Genomic DNA, 18,619 nt, shown 5'->3' with positions numbered 1-18,619 from the left:
GGCAATTTAAAGTGGGTATATTAAAAAAAAAATAAAAAAATAAAGTGGGTATATTATTTAAATATGAGTTCAAGCACAGGTTACCACAATATATAGCCACTTTGTTGGCTTTGAGAGAAGTACTAACATGACAGACACAAGTTAAAAATGGTAATTTCATTGAGCTTCACAGTGGTTAGTCAGCAACCATTCCTGCTGTATGCCACTCCCACTGTATAAAATCACATGTCTAAAAAAAGAGCTCTCTGATTGGGCTTCTTTTCCTCTCTTTTCACATCACTTTAATAACTTTGGAGGCAACCTAGCTTAGTTTGAGGCTTAGCTTTTGAAATTGTAACAGTCTGCCCATTATGCTTACCTTTCCTTTGACCATGACTCGCACGTACATTGGCTGCACATCAACATCGATCAAAGAGGTGTCCATATACCTTGCATCAAAATGAAACATACAAATCTTACAATTTTCAAAAACAGTAAGTTGAAAGAAGGGCAAATAAAAACTAACATGTACAGAACCGTTTTCAATGAAAGAAGCTTACAATTTCCATGCTAAACAGGTTTAAGGAATTTGTCTTACATTAATCCCTAAACTAAAGGAAATTCAATAAATCAGCAATTTCATTTTTAGACCCACTTGGCATTGATTGCCCCAACCTAAAAATATCTGCGGCCTGAAACGCCAGAGGTTTGGGAAAAAAAAAAAAAAAACAGCTTGCCATGTTCTTTCATGAATATTTTAAGCCCCTATGACTGACATGAATAGCCAGGAATGCTGAATCCACGACACTTGGGGAAGCAGCTCCTGCTTCCTTAGCTGCCCTCCCTCCCCTGCAGCTGTTCTGCAGCTGCCAGGACAGCATCCCAGGAAGAAGACTGACTGGCTCTGCTTCTCCCTGCAGAGCCACCTCCTGCTGAACAAGCAAAGCCTTCCATCTATGGCCCTGACCCCAGGATCAGGGGGCAATTGCTCTTCTTGACTTGATGAGCAAATGAAAGAGTAGGGCTTCATCTCGCTTGTTTATACAAATAATTATACGTTGTATAATTGCACATTTAAAAATATTGATCGTGAACATGAGCAAATGCAGTGATGATTCAAAAATCACAAATGTTAAGGCAGAGAGGACAATACCAGGGCTACGGGCACAGGCTACAGTCACACGGGAGAGACTGTGAGGAAGGGTCTCTACCCTCTCCTGCTCTGTTACCTCGGACCACGTTCCTGAACTGCTCTAAGCCTCAGGTTTTTCATCTGTAAAATAGGATATGAAGTGTCCAAGCCCTGAGATCGCTGTGAAGACACATGCATAGTGCCTAGTTCAGAGTTGGTGTCCAGAGCTGGTGTGAACAAAGCATCGTTCTTTTATATTTAATAAGATTTCTTGTAATAATAAAAAGCATCAGCAACGTTTCCTAAAGCCTCACGTTGAATATCTACAACATTAATGGATCGCATCTTCTTGTCCACATGTAGGGCCTCCTAAAGTGTCCATCTGCCCCTACATCCAAGGTCTCTCCCCGTGCTGGTTTCCTCTGCCTGAAACAATCTTCTGCTGGTGCTCTGCAGAGCTCACAGCTTCTCACCCTTCAATTGTCAGTTCGTATCAGCAGCTTCCCTGACCATCCTCAGCACCGCCAACCACCAGACTGCACACACCATTGGTCTCCACCGCTGAACTCTGGCCCTTCCTGTACAGCACGCTTCTCCCTTGGTAATTACTTATTAGATGCCTGTCTGTTTATTGTCTGCCTTCCTCTGCAGGGTCATAAGCTCTAGGACAGCAGAGACTGTATCCAGAATGTGCCAGTTACAGTCTCCCTATACCTGGCACATAACAGATGTTCTATAGATACTTGCTGGATAAAGACAGGAAGCATATACAAATGAATAAATGAATGAATGAATGAATGAATGAATGAACGAACTTAATTTTCATATAAACATCCATGTGCCAATGAAGATCACAAGGAATTTAGTTTCATTAGTTCAGACAGAATCATGGGAAGAGAAGGATTTTACTATCTAGACAGGAAAAATCTCACCATTCCTTGAAAAAGTACGTGATGGGGAAAGTTTTCATTTGAGGACTGAATGTGAAGGAGCCAAGAAGCTACAAAGAGAAAGGGGTACACATTCATTAAATTCCAGGAATATGGCCTAAACATGGAAAGGACTTAAAAGGATGAAAAAATGTTTACTGAAACACAACAGAGGGATCCCTGGGTGGCGCAGCGGTTTGGCGCCTGCCTTTGGCCCAGGGCGCGATCCTGGAGACCCGGGATCGAATCCCACGTCAGGCTCCCGGTGCATGGAGCCTGCTTCTCCCTCTGCCTGTGTCTCTGCCTCTCTCTCTCTCTCTGTGACTATCATAAATAAATAAAAATTAAAAAAAAAAAAAGAAACACAACAGAAAGGGAGCTTGGGTTGCTGCAGGGACAGAGGACATGGAATCGGCTGGAGAAGAGCCAGAAGCTCTTATAAAGCAGGTAGGCTGGCAGTGCAGGGGCAGAAGAATTAACAGGGGTGTCATGGGGCATCTTGGCAAGAAGAGGAAGGTGCACACTAAGAGTTAGTCCTTCTTCACAGGAGCCAAAGGCGGAAACAATCAAATGCCATCCACTGGTCAACGGATGAACAGAAATGTGGTCCAGCCGTACAGCGGGATACTACTTGGCCACAAACAGAGAGGAAAGTCTGACACATGCCACAACACAGACGAACCCCGAAGACATCACACGATGTGAAAGAAGCCAGACACGGAGGCCATCAGTGATTCCACTAATCCGAAGTATTGGGAATAGGCAACGCTATGGAGACTGAAGGCAGATTTGTGGTTGGGAAAGGAAAGCGAGGAATAAGTACTTAATGGGTACAGGCTTCCTTTCTGCAGTGACGAGAATGTCCTGGAGCTCGGTGGTGGTTAAGGCTGCACAGCATGGCGAAGTCACTAACGTGCCATGAATCGTCCACCTGAAATGCCTGCCATGATGAACTGTAAGTGTCGTGTATTTTATCACAATTAAAAAACATTGGCCCTTGGCCCATGAGTACATGTCCTAGCTCCTTGGATTACTGTATTTACTTTGACAAGACTTACGCTCTGAAAATTTACTCGGTTTTAGATAATTTCAGAATAACAATCTCTCTAAATCCACTGGGTTTACTTGGAGATTAGATAAAAGAGAGCACCCAGAAAAGGCCTTCAGATCAGAAAGGACTTCATTATAATTCATGCATACGAATGTTCACTGACTCCCAGTGCTGGTATTCATTCATTCGTTCACTCAGGCATTCATTCATTCATTCACTCATGTTGTGCCAGGTGCGAGGTGCGGGTGTTGGTGCTGGAGAGACAAGGAGGGAGGATCAAACAAATGAAGTTCCTGCCTTGACCATGCAGTTTTAAAAATACAAGTAAATGTATGGTTTTGTCAGGCAGAAATCAAAAAGCATGAGAGGGGGAAGGAGGTGCTGGTACAGGGAGAAGCGCTGTCTTCTATCGGATGGTGGGCAGAGAGGCCTCTATAATAAGGGACCTCTGACCAAAGGCCCACGGGAAATGAGGCAGCAGCCATGTGCGGCGTACCTAGAGTGACAGCGGTCCAGGCAGAGGGACACATGGGTGCAAAGCCCTGAGGCACTGGTGTGCCCAAAGGGGCTGGAGAATGAGAAAGATGCCTCGTAAGTGGATACTGAAGTAGGAAGCATGAAGGACAAACCTAAAATCCTCAAGGAATGAGACAGGGTGGGACAGCTGGGGCAAAAGTACCTGCTGGAGATAAAGAAGCTACAGGTTGCACCCCTAGGTCTCTAAGATCGGGCTGAAAGATGGGGAGGGGCCTCACCTGAGGCTTAACTGTAAAGTGCTTTGGAACAAAACAGGAGAACACAAAAGCACAGTGGCAGTAGGGAAAGCCGAGGTGGCCTGTGGTGTCGGCATGAGGAAGCAGCAAAGCTCTGAGAATTATTTAAAATCTGCCTTAGAAAAAAATACTGCAGAGTTCATAGCCCTGGGATTGCGGGTTTATTTACTTCTGCCTTTGTTTTAATTTCCACGCTCTTTTAAATTACAGTAAGTTCTTGGTCTTAAAAAAAGGAGGACTTCTTCATTTGGCAAACCAAATTCCATTTCAAAATACTTCAGAACTCAAGAGATGGCACTGAGAACAAAACAGAAAGAAGGGACATTAAGTAAACCCATAATAGACAAAGACATTGTCTTTACCTATAGACAGCAAGGTCCAGGATGAACTGGTTATGTTTTTCATCATCTTTCAAGGAGAAGTCAAGTCTAAGGAATAATCCATTTGGGGGGAAAAAGAGACAATAGCTTTAGCAATACAGTATAGATGACTCATCCCATTTTCAAAAGTAAACTTGGTAATAGTTATATAATAATCTCCAATGACAAACTTATTTTGGTAGGTGGACAATAAAATGATTATGCTATTTAAAATTTTCAGCAGAAACCTACGATATATTCATAAATTATTTGTTTACATTGTTAACATGTGAGACTCCTAAGGTAAATAACATACAAAAAAATTAGCATTGGTGCAGACATAGAGACATCTGGTGGTTAAAGCCTTCTTTTCTATTTCATTCAAATTTGCTAGAAGCAAGCTAAAACGCTGGAATTATTTATGGGCAAGTAAACATATTTGCCTCTCTGTATCTACATTCTATTCCTCTAGAGTTTTTTTTAAGATTTTATTTATTTATCTTAAAGATAGAGAGCATGAACGAGTGAGCATGGCAGGGTCGGGGGAGAGGAGCAGAGAGGGAGAGGGACAAGTAAACTCCCCGCTAAGCACAGAGCCCAATGCAGGGCTCGATCCCAAAACCCTGAGATCATGACCTGAATGGAAATCAAGAGTCAGATGCTTAACTGACTGAGCCACCCAGGTGCCCCTATCCCTTTTGTTGTAAATAGTCCCATCTTCCTTCTTTCTCCTTGTAATCAATTTTTTTTTTCTCCTTTCATTGTTGACTTTGGCATCACCCTGGAAAATGCTGAGACACTGCTGATGATCTATCACCTCCATAGAGATGATGAAACAGAGGTTCTGAGAAGTTGACACAGCTGGGGAAGAGGCCATATGAGCCTGGAGAGGCAGGATTTCAAAGTCCTACATCTTTCAACTTCCTAGGTATAACTTCCATTGTGGCAACATACCATTCAGAATTATTTGGTTGATTTATTTGGAGCACTTCACCTGTCATATTATTCCATAAAATATATAATCCAACAATATTAAAGAATGTAAGCTAAATTGTTTGGAACAATTTGGCCGTCAGCAGAATGTCTGTGTGTGGCCGTCCCTCTCGGTGCTTTCAACAACCCAGCCATGTGAGACTCTAGTAGCTCAAATGAACCATGCATTCATGATATCATCTCAGGGGCTTTCTTATGTGCTGGCTTCTCTGCCTTGATTGCTTATTCCCCAATTGTCCAGCCAGCCGACTTGAACTCTCCATTCATATATCACTTGAAAGGTAATTTCAGAGAGGTTTTCTATGGCAGAGATTGTTATTCATTCCCCACGGTTCACTTCCCCTATACCCATAGTAATGGGACCCCTGATTTTTTTTAAAGATTTTATTTATTTATGACAGACACACACACAGAGAGAGAGAGAGAGAGAGAGAGAGAGAGAGAGAAAGGGGCAGAGACACAGGCAAAGGGAGAAGCAGGCTCCATGCAGGGAGCCTAATGTGGGACTCGATCCCGGGTCTCCAGGATCACACCCTGGCCAAAGGCAGTGCTAAACCACTGGGCCACTGGGGCTGCCCGGGACCCCTGATTTTAATGAGGAACATGGATGGCTGTGCAGAACAAAGACAACACTTTCCAGCCTCCCTCACAGTTGTATATACTCATGTAATTTGCTCCATGAAGGAGAGTGTGCTATGGCCCTCTCCAGGGATTTCCCTCAAAAGAGGGAGTGTGCCCCCTTTCCCCTCTCTCTTCTTTTTCACCCAGTTGAACAGAAGAGATTATGAGAGGCCAAGAGATGAGCCACAGACACTACTTAGCAAGCTGTTGCAACTGTTTGGGCAAGAAGCAGATGACACGTTCTAAGGTAGTGGGGATGGAGTTAGCGAGACGTTATCACAGTATCAGGTGATACTGAAGGAAGCGACCATAGAGTCACTGATAAAATGACAGAGAGAAGAATCAATGATGTTCCAAGGTTTTTGATCTTGCTAAATGCAGGGATGCTCACTACTGAGTTGGAGAATGCTTGGGGGACAAGCATGTTATGAAGGAAAGTGGTAGTGGGCATGGTAAACTTGCAATACCTACTTTATATTCACATGGTGAGGACAAATAGCTAATTAAATGTTCAAGTCTTGAGTTCAGGAAAGAGGTTTGGTCTGGTTGAAATGTAAAGACAGTGTTCAAAAGTTGTGGAATTTGGTGAGAACCCCACAGAGTTGATGTAAAAGAAGGCAGCTGAGGAGTTGGCCCTGGAGCACTTAAGTACATCACAAAGAGAACCCAGCAAAGCCTGTGAAGATGAGCCAGTAGTAAGGTCAAAGAATCAGAAGCAAAGAGAAGAAACTGCTATATGAAGAAAATAATGACAGGAGGTGGTGGTTGCACCTGGGTAGTTCAGTCCATTAAGCATCCAACTCTTGATTTCGGCTCAGGTCATGATCTCAGGGTCCTGGGATGGAGCCCTGTGTTGGGCTCTTAACACTGAGCGAAGAGTCTGCTTGAGGATTCTCTCTCTCTCTCTCTCTCTCTCTCTCTCTCCCTCTCTTCCTCTCCCACTGCTCTTCCCCCTGCTCTCTCTCTCTTAAATAAATAAATCTTTTTTTTAAAAGGAAGATAATGATCAATTTGGTCATATTTGCTAGGTCAAGTACATAGGGCCTGAGATGTGAAATGATGTGACTGAACACAGATAAAGTGAACAAGGAACACGGAGATAATATAAACATAGAACATAGAAATGATGTGAACGTATAGAAATGATGTGACTACAAAAGTTATAGGTGAGAGAATATGCAGACGTGGTCTCAAGAAGGAAAGCGAAGTGAGGAGCTGGTGACTGAGTCCAGCATCTCCATGGGGAATGTCGGCTACTAAGAGGAGACAGAGAAATAGGGCTTGTAGCCACCAGGGGAACTAGAGAAAGGGAGTTTTCTTGTTTTTATTTTAAGATGGATGATAAGACAGCATTTGTATACTGATGAGATGGACCTAGTAGGAGGGAGAGAAATGATACAGAAGAGAAAAGGTCAATGCAAGTCCTTGACAGCAAGTCCTCTTCCTGAGGAGAGGAAGTTCATCCACTGCAGCAGGAGAACAGAGAATATGTGGTACAGGTCCAGGGATGCTGACAAATTGGATGAGAAAACTTCTAATGGCTTCTGTTTTCTCTAAGGAGTAAGAAACAAGGTCCCCAGCTAGGACCACAGAACAGAAATAAGAAGGGAGCACAGGTGTGAAAGCAGCTTATGGGAGACTGGGGAGTGAATGATCCAGGAAAATACAATAATTACTGGAAATCTACTTGAGATCCATGGTAGTAAATTTATAGTAAGACCAGCAAGTAGAGTTGGAGGTTTTCCTCCAGTCATCCATGAGAGCAAGTCCAGGAATGTTTGGCATGTACGATTTAAATAGGGTGGAGATGAGGATGTGAGAATGAACATGAGGGAAGAAAAGAAGGATAAGAGAGTTGAGGGCAAATCTGAACAATAAAACCACAGCAGAGTGAAAGAAGGTGAGAACATGAGGGGCAAAGGGCAGGCAGCAAGTTCATGAAGACCAAGAACTGATTCTTGGTCTTCACGGGCGGGGCGGGGGGTGATTGTTGGGGTGCAGGGAGCTCCCTGGGAGCACAGGGGATGGTGCCCTGCAGGACACTTGGAAGATTCCAGAGGTGGAAGATATGGAAGATGGCAAATCTGAGAATAAAAGTGGATTGTGTGGCTGGGCTGAGGGGGGACATGATGGCAGAGTGTGAGGCGGTGGAGGGCTGGAAAGGCCAAGGCTTGGTTGGATGGTCTACAGGGAGGACGGAGTCAAATGATTGATGATGGGAGGAAAGGCAGAAACAAAGATGCTGGTCTAGGTGCTACAGTCTTCCTGCAGTGACTGGGGCAGAGGATGAGTGTGAGGGTTGAGCAGGGGTTAAGTCCATGACTGCAGAAGGACAAGGGTGGTATATCTAGATGGCTTGTGCTCCCAGTGGCTGGGAACTTTTAGGGAAAGGGAAGAGAAATGGTCTGAAGGTGGCTGTGAGGTACAACTTCCCTAGTGGTATATGTAGTGAGGAAGAATAAGGAGGGCAGCTATAGAAGCAAAATCCTTCATGTCCATTCATGAAAGAGTAAGGGACATTGAGAGAAAAGGTTGAGGACAGAGGCTTTGCTGATGAGGCACAAGCTCCAGAGGGTACGGTGGCTGTGAAAAGGGGGTTCAGGGAGAAGGAAGAGAATGAAGTAGATTAGGAGGTGTACAGAGCCACATGGGAATAACTTTCTGGGTGGTGACAAGATGACCCAGGAGGGTGGGGCAGGGTGACTACAGCAGGATGGAAGTAGGCAGTAGTAAGGGGAGGTGGTAGGTGTTCAGTTCTTCACAGAATCCCCCTAAAGAGAGTTAGCAATAGGGTCAGGTAACGTGGGCAGTGTGGTGTGAGGAGACGTAGTCTCACCAGGGGCCCAGAGAGCTCTGAGGGTCTCAGTCAGACCCTGCTGTAGGCTGAAGAGAGATAGTCTTCCTACTAGATTGCTGAGCTCAGCAAACGCAGACCCAGGTCATATTCACTGCCGGATCCTCATGCCTAGCATTGTGTCTTGTGTTACAGTAATTTGGGCAGGATAAAGGAGGGACGTGTTTTGTGGCAGATATAAATGACCATGGAAGTCACTAGAACTGGGTTAGCCTGAGCAAGTCGGACACACCAGCCATTTGCTTGGGCAAGTCACTCCACCTTTCTCAAGCTTAGGTTTTGAACCCATGAAAAAACAAATACTGCCCATCAAAAGAGATTGCTATGCAGACGGAATAAATGATACCTGGGAACAATCAAGAGAGTCCCTTTACCCTGGTCCTGCCATAGAAAATGAAAGGAACACAAACAGGCTTTGAGCAATGAAATGAGGCCAATGAGGTTTAGTCCAAAGGCATTTTGCTCTGTACTTTGGCTATAAAAGGATCTTTTTCTTTCTTTCTTTCTTTCTTTCTTTCTTTCTTTCTTTCTTTCTTTCTTTCTCTTTCTCTTTCTTTCTTTCTTTCTTTCTTCTTTCTTTTTTTTTTATTTTTGCCTTTCTAGTTTTAAATTTTAAGACAGCCAAATAGGGTAGATATTATTATACCAGAGGATTTCTAGTTTGAATATTTTCTCTCTCTCTCATTAATGCCATTGAAATATCTATTATCAGTTTCTTTCCCTGGCCCTCAAATACTTTGTAGACGTTGCCCAGAGTGTAAAGTAGACAGACACACAGGAGAGGTTACCAGTATTCTCGGCCAGCTTGTTCATGGTGGAACTTTAAAAATTAATAAACATAACAATAATGCGCTTGGAATTTGCTGGCAGAAAACTGTATATGATCCAAAGTTTCAGGGAATACATAAATAACTAGGATTTCCATATGTCAAGATCACGTTCTGAATGCCAAGAAAATGAAGTCTAACGCTATGCACTTGAAAACATCATAGATGTTCTGCTTTCAAATATGCACAAAAGGGTATTTTTATTAGGCTCATCAGGCTTGTTAAGAGCAGTTAGGTATATTCTCCAAAGAGCAAACCTGCAACTATAAACCATTGAAATCACCACCACCACACATTTTGCTTCTTCAAGTATCCCTCTGGCCTCACGTACTTGGGGTCATTTACATTCAAAGCTTTCCCGTCTTTGGTGATCAAAATCCTGGGTGGTTTCACTTTCTTCTTCTTTTCACTTAAGATTGGAAGAAAGGACAATGGGGAGGGAGAAAAATAAAGAGAATGTAAAAGGAATATCTTTGTGAAACAGTTTAAGAAAAATTGATCAGATATTTATGAATACATCAACAATTCACTGTCATGAAGTCCATTCTTTTCCTTCTATGCTGGGAACTGACAATCAAGCCAGATTTCTGTAAGACTGTATCTATATCTGTAAAGCATAAATGTGACCAAGGCAATTTGGCAAATAATTCAAATGGGGGGGGGGGCTCCTTTCCGCGAAGCATCCATGAATATTTAAATTAGTCTATTTTATGCATGATTTACCCAGATAACTGTCAATTCTCCATTTGTGTATACAGCCTCTGCTTTAGTTAAAATTATAATTTTTAAAATGCCAAGTAGATTCTATTCTGTAGAAATAAAAATACCAGTACATAAGACTCTACGCAAAAGGATGTCTATCACAGTCCTATCTGTAGTGGCAAAACTCCAGAACTATGACGAATGCCCATCAGTGTTGGAATCAATGGCTCAATTGTGGTATACTCACGCTATGGAATAGTTTGTGCCTGTTTAAAAATGTGTTTGCTCTTTATCTGCTAATCTAAAAAGTGATAGGAAATGTTGATGATGTACTTAGTGAGCACAAATACATAAAAGAGAAGTCCATTTTTGTGTTTTTTTAAAAAAAGATCCCAAATCAAACATTTGCAGAGATGATTTATATGATTTTACAGGGTGGAGAAAGTTCCGGTGGGATGGATCCCAGCCTGTTAACACTCATTACCAAAAGGGGTAGAGACAGGAGGGAAAAAAAATGTGCAGAGAGGAAAGATTCATGGGATAGCATGAAAGAAAAGTGTCAAATGCAAGTTCCAGCTATTTAAAATTACCGAAGATACATAAAAACTTAAAAAGGCATATATGGACAAGCCCTGGAAGACCAGACAGAGAAATGTGTTTAGAAGATGGACTGGAGGCAATTCTTTGCCTTGGATTTCTATTCTTTTAATACAGATTTTGTATCAGTTAATTGTATTTTAAAATGCAAATTTATGCACATTTTTCTGCATTTTAAACTGAGTCCCCAGGTCCAGTAAGTTAATATGTTCATGCACTGCATTATTCTCTATGACCCAGGACAATTAAGGGACAACCAGGAGAGGCACGAACATCTCAGGGACCCATAGAACTGGATACACTGCAGCATCCCGCATGCAGTGACAGGGACTTTTATCCAATCCAGCTGGATTTCTTTTTTAGGCTATCAGGGAGAGAAAAAAAAAAATATTTCCTGGCTTCAGGCTCAATACAATGTAATACACAATGTATTGTACTATATATACATTTTACATATGTCTAGAAATATAAACATGATGTGTATATATGTGTGTACATGTGCATAGATGTCGGAAATACAATACATGTTATATAAAAACATGTAGAATTTCCATTTCAGAAGGTTCTTAAATCTGCAAAAACACTTTTACATCTATTAGCTCAAACAGGGGATCCCTGGGTGGCGCAGCGGTTTGGCGCCTGCCTTTGGCCCAGGGAGCGATCCTGGAGACCCGGGATCGAATCCCACATCGGGCTCCCGGTGCATGGAGCCTGCTTCTTCCTCCGCCTGTGTCTCTGCCTCTCTCTCTCTCCGTGACTATCATAAATAAATAAATAAATAATTTAAAAAAAAAATATTAGCTCAAATGATTCTCTTACCAACGTAGTGGGGTAGGTAAGACAGGGACGAGAAGCCCTGTTTAACAGACGAGGAAACAGAGAAGTTAGGTATTTGCCAACATCACACAGACAGTAAGTGGCAGAGTCAGCACATGACCCCACATTTTCTGACGCTATTCCAATGCTCTCCCCAAAGTCCCCAGCAGACTCTCCGTGTACAGACCACCAAAGTTTACAGATAAGCATTTTGGATAAAATTCAATTCTCATTTTGGTACCTCCCTATAATTCTGTCTAATGAATAAAATGGCATGAAAGCAGCAGTGATTGCTAACGGTCTTTTTCAATCTTTTAGTTTCTTACTCTCAGTTGATCATCACAGGATGAGATGCTGCGTTTCACTCCTGTAACTGCCATGCAGATGAGGGTATATTGGAACTAAATGATCACATTACCAAGCACAGGAATTAGAGGTATTTCCATAAGTGGCACATTTTACATACTAGACCTGAGCAATGACATGAAATGGAATGACACAGAGCTTAGCTTTTAAAAAGCCTCTCTGAGAATAACAGTTTAAGCATTGTAGCTTCTGACAAATCACCAAATTATATCTAAACAATTCAGAAGTGAAAGCATACTGCTGAACATCCAAGAGAGTTGTATTAGGAAAACAGAATGCCTAGTGAAACTAATTTCTAATTTTGCAAATTATAAGACACAAACGAACTTACTCATCCTACAAAGTGCACTTTTTCTTGGTGGTGTGATAATTAGTATCTCTAATCTGGACCATACTTCTTGAAAGTTGTTTAAAAAGTCAAAGACATACAGACAAAACCCTAAGATATCATTCATGATATGCTGTGACAGAGGGTCCTCTGATATCAACAAGTGTTAGTACATACAATACAACAGGAAGCTGAGCTTAGAAGAAGCAAAGTCAATGCATGATGGCTAGCAAATATTTAACACATGACGAGTGAAATCATGTGCCATCATGAAAATATAATCCCTAGGACAGCATTACATTACTCTCAATGACAGGAAAACCATGAAATACCTTAATTTTTCTTGGTCTTTCCGTTGTTTTTCCATATGCCTAAGTGTTTCCAGTCGAGATTCAGGAGTAAACAAAGAAGGCTTGTTCCAGAATTCGAAGTCATCTTCACTGTCCTTGAATTTCTTTTGGTTGCATTCTCCTTCTTGTACTTCTAGTGCCTGGACGTGGTCTTTGCTCTCTACTGAAAATGGGCTTGGAAGGAACGAATAGACCAGAGCATGAAAGACCAATCCTGGATGTCTGAGTTTCATCCGTGACGCTGCCCCTTATATCTCTTACACGTTTTTCTTACGGTATCTTCTTACCTTTGAATGACAAGACATCTATGAGAGAAAGCCTACCTACATAAGCCAAGTTGGACGAAGTACTGCCCCAACTGAGGTCGTCCCTCATCATCTAATTCGGGGCACACTGCAGGGATCAGACGGAAGGGCTCCTGGGCCTGGCTGATTAGTCACCCAGGGAGCCTTATGAAGAGCACAGATGCCTGGGCTCCCAGCAGAAAGTCTACCCAGTAGATGTGGGGTCAGGTCCGGGAATCTGTGTTTTATGATATATTTTTTTAAGATTTTATTTATTCACAAGAGACACAGAGAGAGGCAGAGACACAGGCAGAGGGAGAAGCAGGCTCCATGCAGGAAGCCCGACATGGGACTTGATCCTGGAACTCCAGGATCACACCCTGGGCCAAAGGCAGGCTCTAAACTGCTGAGCCACCCAGGGATCCCTTATGATATTTTGTAATAGGTTCTGATGATCAGACAAATTCAGGGACCACTGGGCCTTCCCAATCACCCCATCTCCATTCTGGCACTCCTCAGTTCCACCCTCCATACTGCTCCCAGAGGAATCTTCCCAACAGACAAATTAAATCCTATTTATTTCCAGGTTCTTTAATGATCCTCTATCTCTAATATTCTCTAGTGGGATATTGAGATCTTTTGTGGTAGGGCCTTTCACATATACTCTCTGATGTCATCGCTTTGGATGGTAACAGTGCTGTGTTCTCTGTTTCATTCATGTTTTGTGGACTGTCAGAGAGTTAAATGATGTCTCTATATGACATCAAATGGGCATATGAGGTATTTGACATTCATTCAGTGTGGATTCAAGAAATATTTATTGAGCATCTTCTCTGTGTCAGGCACCAGAGATCCAAGACAAACAATGACACTACTTTGAGGAAATGCTATTCTAGAGGAGGAAAAATGACACCATTCAAACAGTAAACACCAGGAACTTCTCTCGCCTCACCTCTCCCTGCAACGTACACTATTTCAAAATGACATTACATGAAAGAATCCATGTGAAGCCTTCAGTACCAAGTATGGCAAACAGTAAGTATTCATTAAATGTTAGATTTTGTTGTTGGTACAGAAATGAGATGACACCAAAGGCTCATTTAGTTGACCTTCAAATAAGATGCCTTTTGAAGGGATGAACCAAAAATACTGGAACATGAAATTTAAACACCATAAACAGGACAGAGAAAGACTCTGCTTACACTTTTTTACATATTACAAAATGTAAGTAGATAGTTTAAAAAGCAAAATCATGCAAATTGCTGAAAATGAATGCTTTGTCATATAGCTACCGTTCTTTAAACAAACAAAAAAAAAAGATGTTATTTATTCATGAGAGACACAGAGAGAGACAGAGGCAGGGACATAGGCAGAGGGAGAAGCAGGACCCCCACAAGGTGCCTGACACAGGACTCAATCTTGGATCCCAGGATCATGACCTGAGCCGAACACAGATGCTCAACCACTGAGCCACCCCAGGCATCCTGCTATCGTCCTTTATGGTGTTGAAAAGGCAATCTATTAAGGGGATCTATAATATTCTCCAACATTCTAAGTAATCATCACTGAAATAATTGGTTCCATTTTCAGTTAAAAGAATTTGTTTTTGCTAGAAAGTGACTAATTGGTTCACTTTTATCTTTCGCAATGCAAAAAGATAAGAATATAAAAATCATTGCTTAAGAAAACTTATAGAAATATCAGCTAAATCACTTAAGTCTCCAAAAGTAGAATGCATGTAAATGCATGCAGCTGGGCAGTGGAGCAGATTGAGCTCATGAGGATATGAACAATGTGCTCTTCAGTCACTTGCTTCAAAGCTGTGTTCTCCGAACTCTCTTCCCACTCACAAGTACATCTCACAGCCTAACAGTCTTGTTCAAGAAAAGTCCCATCTCACCTACAGGTATTGAAGACCTACAGTTTAAATAAAACTTCACTTAAACATCCAAATCGAACATCCTTCCTTTTCCTCTCTATACCCTTTTCCCCTCACCCAGCTCATAACTGGGCTCTGTATGGGGATAGGGGCATGCGCTGCTCCAACTCCTCATTGCTCACCTAGTCTTTCCCTCTGTATCCCACCTCACTGGTTTCTTCATCAGGTCCCCCCAACAACTTCAAAAATGGGGGTCTGAGACAATGGATGCAGAGAAGGAGGCAAACACCTCTTCTGAGACCGATGCCCTTATACCTTGGCGGTTGGCTCTCTCTCTCTCTAGGGCTGATATTCAGTTATTGGCTTTCTCTTGTGAGCACATATATTGGCTCTTGAAGACATTACGATAGCTCTCCAGGTTCATCATTCTTTGTCTGAGTGATCAACATACCACAAGCTGGCATGTGTAACAAACTATTGACACTGACAATCCACCCCACTGTCTCCTATTGTCACTTCTCTCTTGGGCACCAGCCCTTCAAAGACAATTCAAGTGCAGTTCCTTGTACCAGTTCCATGGCCTGTGGGATATTCAAAAACCCTTGCCATGACAGATGCTTGAAGTATAAGCTGATTCTATTAATGCCCATTTTCCTGACCCTTCTGCTCTAGGCTATTCCAGGACACATCTCATCTTTTCAATTCTCCAGGCTGGAAGCAGGCTTCAGATCTAGACAAGGGATGAGATGCTTGCCTCTCCTTCTTGCAGCCCTGGGATCTTTGTGGTGTTTCTTCTTGAAAGATCTTGAAAGGGGAATAGCCCCCTACTCCTCTCTGAGCAAGTCAATAATTCACTATTTCAATGACCTTCCTGCAAAATGTCTGGGTTTCTGTTCAAATAGGCTGAATGCAGTCATAGGACTAATGCCTGTAGGACCAGCCAGTCAGTTCTGTGGGGAGGCAGGTAGGCACCTGCAAGAAACCCAACTCTGTGCTTCTACTCAATGCAAGCAATGGATCATTTTCAACATTTGTAAACTTGTATAAACCAATAAGAGGAAATGATCCCAAACACATCTTACGTGCCTGTTATAACTTTGATGCAAAACACTGGAAAAAATACAATGAAAAAAAGACTATTATAGCATAAACTCACAAACATAGGTCTGAATATTATAAATAAAATATTAGCAAAATGAATGTAGGGATCTATTAAAAATATGCCATGGTCCAAGTGAATTTATTCTGGAAATTAAAGATGGCTTAATATTGGGAAATCTATGAATTTGACTCACACATTAATAGACAAACATAGTTATCTCAATAGATGCAAAAAAAGCATTTCATAAGATCCGGTATCTGTGATGATGAAAATGCTTCATCAACTTGGAATCAAAGGACATGTACTTAACTCTTCCAAAACCCCATGATCAGAACCTTACTTATAATGAGAAATTGGAAACATTCTTTTTATTGTCAGAACTAGACAGATTCTCACTCTTACAATGGGTATCCCACTCTATCCCGGAGACTTTAGCAGGCACGATAAAGAAAACAAAAGAGTAAAAGCGGAAGAATTGGAAAAATTTTTTAAAGTTCCCATTTATTAAAAAAAAAAAAATGTGGGGCAGCCTGGGTGGCTCAGTGGTTTAGTGCCACCTTTGGCTCAGGTTGTGATCCTGAAGACCCCGAATCCAGTCCCATGTCAGGTTCCCTGCATAGAGCCTGCTTCTCCCTCTGCCTGTGTCTCTGCCTCTCTCTCTCTCACTCTGTGTCTCTCATGAATAAATAAATAAAACCTTTTTTTAAAAAAATGTGTTTTTCTACATAGAAAACACAGGATCAGCTACAGCCTAACTACTGTATCTTTTTTAAAAGTTCAACAAGATTGCTTAATACCATATCAGTATACAGAAATCATTCGTCTCTTTATACAACAGCAAGAACCAATTACAAGAGTATTTTAAAAATCTCATTCTATGAGATACTTAGAAATAAATCTAATAAAAGATGGTGTAAAACCTTTATGGAGAAAATTATGAAACCTTATTGAAGTACTCAGAAGAAGGCCTAAATAAATAGAGAAAGCTATTCCAAAGTTCAGCAAAGAAAGAATCAAAGTCGTGAAGATGTCAACTTACCCCTAATTAACATATAAATTAAATGCAATTTCAATCAAAATTACACTAGGGATTTTTTAGGGAGTTTGAATAGCAGATTCTAAACTTCTTAGAGAAAAGTAAAGAGCTAAGAACAGCTGAGATAAATTTGGAAAATGGGAATAACTCCTACCAAATATCAAGATTTACCATAAATCTACAGATATTAAAACCATGTGAGCTCCAAATTCATGGAGCAGTCTAGGGAGCTCAGAAACGAACCCATGAGTACAGGAGTAGAGAGTATATGGTAAGGGGGTGGTGTTAGAGATCAGAAGAATAACACCTTAATAATGGTGCAGGCAATTAGCTCCCCATATGGGAAATGATTGGTACCCAACCCCATGCTGTCATCAAAGGTTAATTCCCCACAGACACATATGATACTGGAGTAATGAAGAAATTCATAAATGAGACCAAAAAAATAACAAAAGTAAACCTAACTACATTACTATTTTTGAATTCTATAAAGAGGAAGCACTTACAAAAATTAAAGATAAGTCGAAGGCTGGAAGAAGATATTTGCAAAGCGTATAACCACTAAAGAATTTGCATCTAGAATATAAAAGAAGTATAAATCAGTAAGAAGAAAACTTACAACTTATTTAAAATAGGCAGAGGACTTGAGGAGAAGAAATATGAATAGCCAATTAGAATAGAAGAAGACATTTAAGATGCTGAAACCCACTAGTAATTCTAAGAATGCAAATAAAGTAAAACATTAGGGGGTATTTAACAACCAACTTGGTTGGTTCAAGTTTTAAAATACCATATTATCTAGTGTAGGCAAAGATCAGGAACTCTTCCTATACTTTTGATATAGGAGTATAAATTAATGGTTTAGAAAAACTGAGCAATGAATATAAAGTTTAAAAAAAATTCCAAATTGGTGATGTATAATGTCTCTGCTGAATACTCTAGAGAAACTTTCATACCCGCATGAGGAGACGTGGGTAATGTTGTCTGAAGGAAATGAAAGCGGGAAACGATCTAAATGGCCATCCAATGAGGGATGGCTGCATGGGGGCTGATCTCTAGCTGGCATCTACTGGGGGTCCCTGCAGGCTGTGAGAGCCTGTGCACATCCTGATCCGTCAGGGTCAGTGAGTCACCAGCTGTTAGATATTTTGAATATCACCACTGGGGTAAACTGTGATTCATCCAACGGAATGTTATTCCCCAGTTAGAAAGAATGAACTAGCTCTACCTGTCTTTGTATGCAGAATTTTCAAAAACATAACGTTGAATGAAAAGCAAAGTTGTAGAAAGATACTGTTTGTGCTAAAAAAAAAAAAAAATACAAGCCATTCTTGTTCAAGGAGGCATAATTACATCATAAATATATTTATAATATGGATGGGATCACATATACCAGATATGCACTTAACTATTAGGATGGTGGACAAACTAAAGATGAAAGGAGAATGAGATGGGCTCTCAGGGATATTTTATTTCTTATTTTTAAAAAGATCCAAAGCAAACATGCAAACTATTGATATTTATTAAAGCTGGGTGGGATGATACTGCCTATTGGTTTTTTAAAACATTTATATATGTCTCAAATATTTTATAATTATTACTTTCTCAAGATTAAGAGATTCTGTTTTCAAAACATTTAAA

General features: G+C 41.2%; 1 protein-coding gene across 1 annotated transcript in view; it reads right to left on the bottom strand.

Annotated features, from left to right (window-relative positions):
- DNAAF11 (dynein axonemal assembly factor 11) overlaps window positions 1–18,619 on the bottom strand; it is a 70,524-nt gene that overhangs the window by 27,910 nt on the left and 23,995 nt on the right. Inside the window, exons 6-9 of the mRNA XM_041769282.1 lie at window positions 12,660–12,851; window positions 9,850–9,927; window positions 4,227–4,292; window positions 359–428 (exon numbers count right to left, since the gene is read on the bottom strand). Coding sequence (XP_041625216.1) covers window positions 359–428; window positions 4,227–4,292; window positions 9,850–9,927; window positions 12,660–12,851 — 406 coding nt within the window. The remainder of the gene's footprint in view (window positions 1–358; window positions 429–4,226; window positions 4,293–9,849; window positions 9,928–12,659; window positions 12,852–18,619) is intronic.

This window comes from Vulpes lagopus, chromosome 9 (assembly GCF_018345385.1).
Source record: "Vulpes lagopus strain Blue_001 chromosome 9, ASM1834538v1, whole genome shotgun sequence".
Lineage (NCBI taxonomy): Eukaryota > Metazoa > Chordata > Mammalia > Carnivora > Canidae > Vulpes > Vulpes lagopus.
The sequence above is the reverse complement of the archived record's forward strand: the minus strand, read 5'-3'. Positions and strand labels throughout refer to the sequence as shown.